The sequence below is a fragment of the Sinocyclocheilus rhinocerous genome, unplaced genomic scaffold, assembly GCF_001515625.1.
Source record: "Sinocyclocheilus rhinocerous isolate Xijiao unplaced genomic scaffold, SAMN03320098_v1.1 scaffold947, whole genome shotgun sequence".
Classification (NCBI taxonomy): Eukaryota; Metazoa; Chordata; class Actinopteri; order Cypriniformes; family Cyprinidae; genus Sinocyclocheilus; species Sinocyclocheilus rhinocerous.
The window spans coordinates 338962-349239 of NW_015632550.1; the positions used below are offsets into that span (position 1 = coordinate 338962).

Sequence of the window (10278 nt, forward strand, 5' to 3'; positions counted from 1 at the left end):
TCATTTTGATTGACAATCTCATGAAACCAGGTGGAATAGAACTAGAAAGCCTTGATACATAGTTTACATTCAGATCTGTTGTGGCTCAAAAAAAGCCATTTTCCTTGGAAAATGTGTGTTAATTCAGTCCTGAAAAAGTCATTTGACTTTATGCCACAGTCTGAAGAATGTAAATATTAATGCAAGAATTATTTTGCATACAGTTGGTAATTCTGTCACCCCTGTAGTACAGGGACTATACTAATAATTGTAATACTTCTAATATAAAAACACATTTCAGTTCAAATAACAACTGCAAATTGTAGTGTACAACTACTTAAATTTAATTCATTCAGTTAAAGTGATACTCCATCCCAAAAAAATGACAATTCTGTCATAATTTGCTCATCCTCATATCGCTCCAAAGTTCCAGACTTCTGTTCATCTTTGAAGCACAAATGAAGATATGGATATTAAAATATTAATATTCTTTTAGCATTTTTGTCCATCCATTGAAAGTTTTGGTTGCGTAGTCTTTGATGCATCAAAAAGACGTAATCCATATGAATGGAGAGGTTTAATTTAGGCTTTTATTCACTTATGAACAGATACAGATTGAGTAAATAAAGACTTTAATTTATGCGTTTATTCACATATAAACATTATTCTAACGTAAAGAGAGTGAACATTTTTATTTTTGGGTGAACTATCACTTTAAGGGGGCTTTTTCACAGTGGCAGTTTAGTTTGAAACAGGGCACGGTTCGCATGAAAATTCGCCTGAGATTACCTGAAGGAGGTGTTCTGAGTTTGGTTGCACTCGAACTGTGGCGCGGTTTCGTGTGAATATGAAAGCAACACGGACTTGGGTGCGCACTTGTTCTGGAAGTAAAGTAACCTGCGCATGCGTTTTAGCCGATTACAGTATTTTAGTATTTAGTATTTTCTTCAATAAAACACATATAAGTGATGATAGTGTTGCTGATGTACCTTGGATTCGAGCGAGAATGAGCCTGCAGTGTATTTGCTTGTAGCAAGTGCAATCTGAGAGGCAAATGAATGGTAATCCACTAGTGGTGCAACGGATCACAAAACTCACGGATCGGATCATTTTTTGGATCAGCAAAAATACAAACAATTAAAAATATATAAATATATATACAGTGGGTACGGAAAGTATTCGTGCCTAGAAAAGTGCTATATAAATGTAATGAATTTTTTATAATGAATTAAGTGATGTGAAATGTGCGTTTTCCATATGGTTTCAGGATTATGTGGGTGAAGCACCCATTCACAAAGCAGCACGGGCCGGTAACATGGAGTGCATTAATGTTTTGTTGATCCAAGGAGCCAAACCGGAGTAAGTCACTGTCTTACTGTTTTTTGACGTTTTAGTTATTTATTTTTAAATGCATTATTATGTCTAAATGTATTATTATGTGACTTTATGTAGTACTTTATTATGTGACATCACAGTGTGAAAGAGGATCTCCACAATTAAAAAAAGCTCTGCAGTAGAGCCTTCATTTTGATTGACAATCTCATGAAACCAGGTGGAATAGAACTAGAAAGCCTTGATACATAGTTTACATTCAGATCTGTTGTGGCTCAAAAAAAGCCATTTTCCTTGGAAAATGTGTGTTAATTCAGTCCTGAAAAAGTCATTTGACTTTATGCCACAGTCTGAAGAATGTAAATATTAATGCAAGAATTATTTTGCATACAGTTGGTAATTCTGTCACCCCTGTAGTACAGGGACTATACTAATAATTGTAATACTTCTAATATAAAAACACATTTCAGTTCAAATAACAACTGCAAATTGTAGTGTACAACTACTTAAATTTAATTCATTCAGTTAAAGTGATACTCCATCCCAAAAAAATGACAATTCTGTCATAATTTGCTCATCCTCATATCGCTCCAAAGTTCCAGACTTCTGTTCATCTTTGAAGCACAAATGAAGATATGGATATTAAAATATTAATATTCTTTTAGCATTTTTGTCCATCCATTGAAAGTTTTGGGTGCGTAGTCTTTGATGCATCAAAAAGACGTAATCCATATGAATGGAGAGGTTTAATTTAGGCTTTTATTCACTTATGAACAGATACAGATTGAGTAAATAAAGACTTTAATTTATGCGTTTATTCACATATAAACATTATTCTAACGTAAAGAGAGTGAACATTTTTATTTTTGGGTGAACTATCACTTTAAGGGGGCTTTTTCACAGTGGCAGTTTAGTTTGAAACAGGGCACGGTTCGCATGAAAATTCGCCTGAGATTACCTGAAGGAGGTGTTCTGAGTTTGGTTGCACTCGAACTGTGGCGCGGTTTCGTGTGAATATGAAAGCAACACGGACTTGGGTGCGCACTTGTTCTGGAAGTAAAGTAACCTGCGCATGCGTTTTAGCCGATTACAGTATTTTAGTATTTAGTATTTTCTTCAATAAAACACATATAAGTGATGATAGTGTTGCTGATGTACCTTGGATTCGAGCGAGAGTGAGCCTGCAGTGTATTTGCTTGTAGCAAGTGCAATCTGAGAGGCAAATGAATGGTAATCCACTAGTGGTGCAACGGATCACAAAACTCACGGATCGGATCATTTTTTGGATCAGCAAAAATACAAACAATTAAAAATATATAAATATATATACAGTGGGTACGGAAAGTATTCAGACCCCCTTAAATTTTTCACTCTTTGTTATATTGCAGCCATTTGCTAAAATCATTTAAGTTAATTTTTTTTCCTCATTAATGTACACACAGCACCCCATATTTATTCGTCTCTTAAATAAAAGCTTGCAGATGGATCCGCACGTCTCACGTCTTGTCAACCCCGTAACAAATACAACATAACGCAGTTACAAATAAAGTCAGTAACAGTAGTATTCAGGTGCAGAAATGTAATAATGTAGTGTAAAATAACACAATAGTGCTCACACGTTAAATAAAGATTAATCTTTGTTAAAGCTGTGGTGTTATTTGATTAGCGGACAGAAGCAGGTATTTATTGGCTGCTGTTTCTTTTAAGACCAAAAGGACCTAATACTGACACACATCCGGTTTCTTTCTCAGCTGTTTACTTTCACTTAAGACATAACCGACTGTTTTTACTAGAATACTTGCCAAAAGGGTTTTTTAGCATAACTTTGTGTGTATGTGAAAGAGGAATCAATTCGGCGTTCACGCGGTGTCTCTCTCTCTCTGCGTGTGCACGCTTCACCAGGAACAATCGCACCCGGGCTCGAACCGCAGCAAACGTGCCCAGTGTAAAAGCCCCCTAAATGTTCTGCTCTGTGTTATTGGATGCAGCTACAGTCAGCAGTAGGCTAGCAGAGCTCTTTTAGTGGAGTTTTTCTTCATCTAATAAATGTTTATCTAAACCTGTTGTCATTTAGCTTAAAGGTGAATTGTATGTGTTTAGTGGTTTCATTTTTGGTTAAGATGAAATTCAAACAAAACAAACGCACATTTCCTCATTTTTCCTTCAGCAGATCAGAGGTCTCTTACAAATCTTGGCATGGAATGTGAATTCCTAAATGTGAGAAATAAAGCATCCCAGGGCTCAACATTAAGGATTTTTTTTCTACTGGCCCGGTCGCCCTGTGGTTTAATCTTTTATTTGCCTAGCCACAAAAAATAAAAGTTATTGTTTTCATTGTTTTTGACCCATGTAACCTTGTATTCTAATAAACAAGCTTATTATGACACTAACATTTACCAGTTTAATTTCACAATTTTAGATTCCAATTACAGTACCACAGCAAAAAGTACTAGCCTAACTAATATAAAGTTAAAACATATTTAAAGGCAAGTGAACACTGAATAATAAAACAGGAATGAATAAACAAATTAACACAAATAAATAGGGCTGGGTAATGAAATATTGATTTCTCTATTTTAATCGATTCTCATTTTTATGAAACGATATCGATTCATAAATCCCAAGAATCGATTAGTCTCACCTGTCAGATAATGAACGGAACATTTTAGCGCGCCTCCCATCCAATAATTTGCAATAAGCTTTGATTTGTTACTTTTGAAATGAAACAAAGTCTCAGATTTCAAATTTTGTCCATTTTATTACAATATTCAAATATTAAATGCCATTTTGGCACTGAGTGACAGATCGCTGTGAACTGATCGTCTCCTCTGCTTTAATAGCAGTTACAGCATGAAATAAACATGAATGAACATCCAAAGCTATGTTAAAAGAAAGAGTACAACTTACCAAATCCATATCCTGTCTCATGAAATCGCTCAATCAGTGTTTCAAATGCGGAAAGATGACAATAGCTTGTAAACAATGTGTCACGTAACGTCACATTTACCACAGAAAAACATTCGGTGGCCATGAACTCATTAGTCAACTAGAAAAATTAACTCTAGAGAGGAGCATTTTGCTATATATGCACCCTATAACATATTCATTATAATTTTTTTTTGCTGTTCTTCAATATTTAATTTATGTTTGAATAAATCCGTCAAGTTTTTAAATGGTGACAACCACCATTTAAATTTTTATATTTTAGGAAACTAATTGGAGTAGAAATATAATTGTGTAATTTAAAGTTAAAGTTAGTATTATAACTTTAATATTACAAAACCTTTGAGTATATTTTAAGTGTTTGTATACAAATCAGCAAATTTCAACCTTCCATATTATTGACTCTCAGGTATATTTAACAGCATTAGTTGAGAGATTTTTTTCCTTGAGAAAATTTGCCATGTCCTGTACCTGATATGTATCCAAAATAATCTACATTGAATCGAATCGAATCAGAATCAAATCGAATCACAAGCTTGTGAAGGATAATCGAATCGAATTGTTAAATTTGTGTCAAAACCCAGCCCTACAAATAAATACAAAAGAACAAAAGTATAAACTGAATAAACAATGCTTTGTCATGCATTTTTTCAGGTAGGTCCAACAGTAGTATTCAGCTCCAGAAATTCAATAATCAAATGTAAAATATCATTGCATAGTCTTCACTTTATAAATTAAATATATATTAATCCTTGTTAAAGCTACAAAAGCTATTCAATCAAGATTTTCTTTTTGTCTTTTGTCTTGTTTGATTAACATTAATGACACAGACATCAGAAGGTTAGGCACATATTCAGTATAATGATTTCTTTTTCAACTGTTTGCTTTCACTTAAAGGGGTCATATGATGCTGCTAAAAAGAACATTATTTTGTGTATTTGGTGTAATGAAATGTGTTTATGCGGTTTAAGGTTCAAAAAACACATTATTTTCCACATACTGTACATTATCATTTCTCCTCTATGCCCCGCCTTTCTGAAACGCGTCGATTTTTACAAAACTAATCGGTCTGAAAAGCGAGGTGTGCTCTGATTAACCAACTATCCAGTGCGTTGTGATTGGCCGAACACCAACTGTGTTCAAGGATACTCACTAAGATGGGTGTTTTGAGATAATTTTGTATGTATTTGTGTGTTCATGTGCTCTATGTTTTGGGTGTGTGTGCACAGAAAACAATGCACGAGTACAGCATTCAGTTCTCTTTCATGTCATATTGTGCTTAAATGGTTTAAAATCGCTTGGATGTTAAAAATTGACAAGGCTTAAAAACAAGTGCAAATGATAAACTTTCGTGACAACCCAGCAGTGACAAATCAGTCACCTGTCCCCAGTGTCTTTCATGCTGGCCCAGGGCCATCGGGAAGTCCTTATTGTCGAGCCCTGCATCCATTAATTTCATTTTTTTCTTCTGTCAAATGAAATCACTCTTGTCTTGACTAGCCAATATGTTGACATGCAAGATGCAGATCCTCCAATTTTCTGTGCTGGATTACTAGAGACCTCTTAGAAATGTAATTACATTTTCATTTAAGTCAAGTAAGTGTATGAGACATTTCTTGAAGTAAATACAAGTCTTTACTATTACAAAAATAAATGAATAAATTGTATTCATTTATTTTATTTATTTTTTAATAGTAAAGACTTGTAATTACTTCAAGAAATGTCTCATATCGGATGTTTTTTTGGAGAATGCTGGTACCAAGTGCCAAGATGGGTGGATGGTTGAGTAATTGTGCATTTGTTTTAAGTAGTTTTGTAAGTAACCTTATAAGCATGATGCCTTGTGTTTGGTGTGTGTTTAATGACATATATTGTTTATTAGATTGTCTTGAAGAAATGCCTTTTGGGTCATTCCATGTCAACTCAACATGAGGTCCCGTCTAAAAAAAAATAAATTATATTGATCTGTTTTTTCCTGGTAAAAGAAATACATAAATAAAAGCCAAAATATTTAATGTCATGGGAGAGGGGTCAAAATGTTTAATGTCATGAGAGAGGAGTCAAAATGACCATTTTCACATGAAATTTAGAGCCAAATTAGAGATGGGTAAAAATATATTTTATTCAAGCTGCAACAGCTACATTTTAAACAAGCTACATTTTATATACATTTAGTTATTCTTCAGACATAAGAATCAGTTGTATGCAATGTGACCCACATTTGGATTTCGATGATTGAAAATGGGTAAAATTCAAAAATTTGGACATGGAGCTGCATTGAGATCCCCCCATATCTATGGAATCGAGCCATATAGGGCCTTGAAAATGAAGATTTCAAAATAAATTTAAGAATCAGAATCTATTGAGATATTTTTAATACTTGAGTTACATGCACGCAAACTTTGGAAAAAAAGTTTTAGAACCAAAATCTAAAAGGATATTAAAATATCTTTAATACTTACACTGTTATAGGCGTGCAAGTCGACAGATTTTATTAATAGACCTACCAGTACCAACAATGTTGTCATTTTTACCCCCTGTAATTTGGCTCCAAAATTGTCATTTTGACCGCACTACAAAATAGTGGATTGCTGAGTAAATGTACATCCACGACATTTAATATTTTGGCTTTCATCATTATTTATGTTTGTCTTTATTCATGAAAATATTACCAAAATTAAACTTTGTGAAATTTAGTTGATTTGACATGAAACCGACCCTTCTGTTTCCAGATTAGCTGAAAACTGAAAGTTAATTGAGTCAAACGGAGTTAAATGAGTTAAGTCATACAATTTTTTATTAATTTTTTTAATCTGGTAATGCCACACCCAGACTGTTATACTCTTCATAGCCACATCAGTCAGTATAAACCAGCACATGGCGCAGCAAAGATCACCAACTTGCATTAACAATCTGGAAAGCATTAGTAATAAACAGGCAAATATCTTTTTGTTATTAAAAGTTCTCTAATGTGTATCTTGTATAGATTGAAATCATGTTCTCAGACATGTTTGCAGTGATTGAAGTATCTCTAGAACAGTCTGAGTGATATGATGATTTTCTTTTCCCAAATTTAGTTGGATCAGGGTCAGATATACCTGGCAAGTTGGTGTGACAATGGTTTGGCACACGTTGGCAAGTTTTCTCATCATAAAAGCCAACCATAAAATTTAACTTTTAACATGTAGTTTGTGGCAAAATTGAAGCACTGCTTTTTATAAGTACAGGTAATCACTGAAATTAACATGTCTTTGTTATTAAAAGTTCTCTAATTTGTATCTTGTATAGATTGAAATCATGTTCTCAGACATGTTTGCAGTGATTGAAGTATCTCTAGATACTTAGTGATATGATGATTTTCTTTTCCCAAATTTAGTTGGATCAGGGTCAGATATACCTGGCAAGTTGGTGTGACAATGGTTTGGCACACGTTGGCAAGTTTTCTCATCATAAAAGCCAACCATAAAATTTAACTTTTAACATGTAGTTTGTGGCAAAATTGAAGCACTGCTTTTTATAAGTACAGGTAATCACTGAAATTAACATGTCATGAACTTAATTGTAAAGCTGAGTTACAGATTATTTGTCTTAAGTGTTTTCTGAAAAACATAAAATTCTAACATCTAAAATTCTTAAAATATCTGTAAATATGTAGACACATTTGCTAATTCACCAAAAGCAGTTAATGATTTATCTGCTGATTTGTCTGTCAAATACAACATTCAGAATGTAACTGATTTCTTTGTTTGATTATATACTTTAAATGGCCCAGTTCCAGTTACCAGACTCTCAATAGAAACACTAAATGAGACCTATATTATGGAAATTGCCATTATAACAGTCAATAAGACTTGTTAGAATATTTTTCCATAGTCATGTCCAAACCCTCAATATATAGCATTACAGCAGTGCTTCATTTTGTAAGTGATGATTTAACACTGTTTCTTACTACAGAGTCGACGACGCGTTTCACCAAACAAAAGCTTTCAAGCTGTTATTTCAAAATGTGTTCTCACTAGGGCTGTCAATGTATTAAACTGTAATTAGCAAAGAATAACTACATTTTCCCAAGTTGATACTAAAATTGTTTCATTCTGTTCTGCTTGACTTATAAAGACCGGTTGGAATAGTCTAAACATTTTTCAAGAACGCTGTTGCAGATTTCAGTACTAAAACATAGTTTTAGTATGAAATGTTTTTTAGCAAAGGATTTATCAGTAAACATTCTGAACACTGTTACTGCAACGTGTAATACCATTTTCAAAGTTCAGTAAGCCAGAAAGATTAACTGAATGCCTTAAAACTGAATAAAACAAATTAACTGATTATTTTAATCTTTGACAGCCTTAGTTGTGTCCCATCTGACTTTAATATATAGGTCATGGGTTTTTAATTGTATGTGCCCATCTTTTTAATGAGCTCTTAACTGTCAGAAAATGTAAGAGTTATTAGGAAGTGGAACTTATTTTAAGTCAGATCTGCACACAATCTGTCTTTAAGAAAGTTGGTCAGGGAATAATAGATTCCCAGAACACAGGATACTTTAAAGCAAGGATGTGTCAACACTTTATATAGATTCGATTCATAAATGTCTGCTTGTTTTTATGCATCTTAGATGTGTACTTGATCATTTGTTTGAAATCATCTGTGACCTTTCTGATTAAAGTAGCATGTTTACAAAAAATAATATTGAAAGATCCATTGTGAACCATTACAGAAAAGGAAAATCCCTACACATCTCAATGTTTTGCAGTGGTTGAATTTGAACATGACTTGATTTTCTCAAGTAAGCCCAGAAAAGGGGGGGAAGCATTCCAAAAACTGCTGCCACACGTTCTTCAGCGAACACCCTTACATTGAGTGTTCACACTATCGCTTCCTTCAGTATCTACACACTGGCAATCTGTCGAGGTATTTCTTGTGGTGATTGGTTTTGATTCTAGGAGAACAGTCATGATAGCATTTAGACCTGCATGCTTTGCCTAGTCAGCACTGTCTTGTTACTTATCCTGCAAGATTTGTTTACTTATTTGTTCTCAACTAACAAGAATAAGGGGAGGCTCAATAATAAACGCTGATCCTACAATAATCAACTTGAGTAAGAGTACACTTGCAAAAGTAGTAAACTCTGTTAGGATTACAAAGTAAAACATTTATTAAAATGTTAAATGCTTCCTAGAGCAAACAGTTTAGGACCTCTTTATTTTCAATGCCAGACAATTAATTGTAGCAATGTGTCTTTTCGTGCTATAATACCATCTTTATTAAGAACTTCTTTCTATGTGCTGAGAGTTTAACCATTGGATTTAGCATAGAGTATGTCATCAGTTTGTGTTTGCGATTAAATGCATCGTTTAATTTTTATTTTTTTTGTAATGTATTTTAAAGGCATAACGTGACAACTTGTAGAAAGCAAGCAGTGTTAAATTTGAACAAATTCTACATTTTGGATTAATGTAATCTGCTGGGATTCAACTGTAGGCACAAATGTCGTCATCTAATGGTGTAACAATGTAACCTGCACTGAAATCACCATCACGAACACACAGAAATACCAAATACTATTATTAAATACTACTATAATACTATGGGCGACCTGGTGCTCACATATCAGAAAACAGCGAAGTTCGTATTTGAAAATTTGCTATCTTTTAATATGCAGTTTATTTGTATAAAGATTAAAAACAACATTCTTGTGTGATATGTATTGTCTGTGATATTGTAATTGTTGTTTTAATGATATGAAAGCTGACATTATCAAGTATGTCACTCATTTTGCAAAAAAACAAAAACGTGTCTTGAGAGTCCAGAAGCATTCGCTGTGTAATGAAGCCTATTAAAATGCCGTTAGAATGCCACTATAATTCAAGTTATGAAAGAAAAAAAATATCCCTGTATGTATTTTTGCTTTGTTATATTTACAAGATATGATATACAGGGCTCGCAAAATTTCAAAATCGCTGGTAGCCCTTCGGGGCAGACATTCTTCAGATTTTGGTAGCCCAAAATTAAAGTAGCCCGAAT

The 10278-nt window shown here is 33.6% G+C and overlaps 1 protein-coding gene across 1 annotated transcript in view; it reads left to right on the plus strand.

Moving 5' to 3' along the window:
- Positions 1 to 1249: 1249 nt before the first annotated feature.
- LOC107742641 (ankyrin repeat domain-containing protein 10-like) overlaps positions 1250 to 10278 on the plus strand; it is a 26495-nt gene continuing 17466 nt past the window's right edge. The window contains exon 1 of the mRNA XM_016555696.1: positions 1250 to 1338. Coding sequence (XP_016411182.1) covers positions 1295 to 1338 — 44 coding nt within the window. The 5' untranslated portion in view covers positions 1250 to 1294. The remainder of the gene's footprint in view (positions 1339 to 10278) is intronic.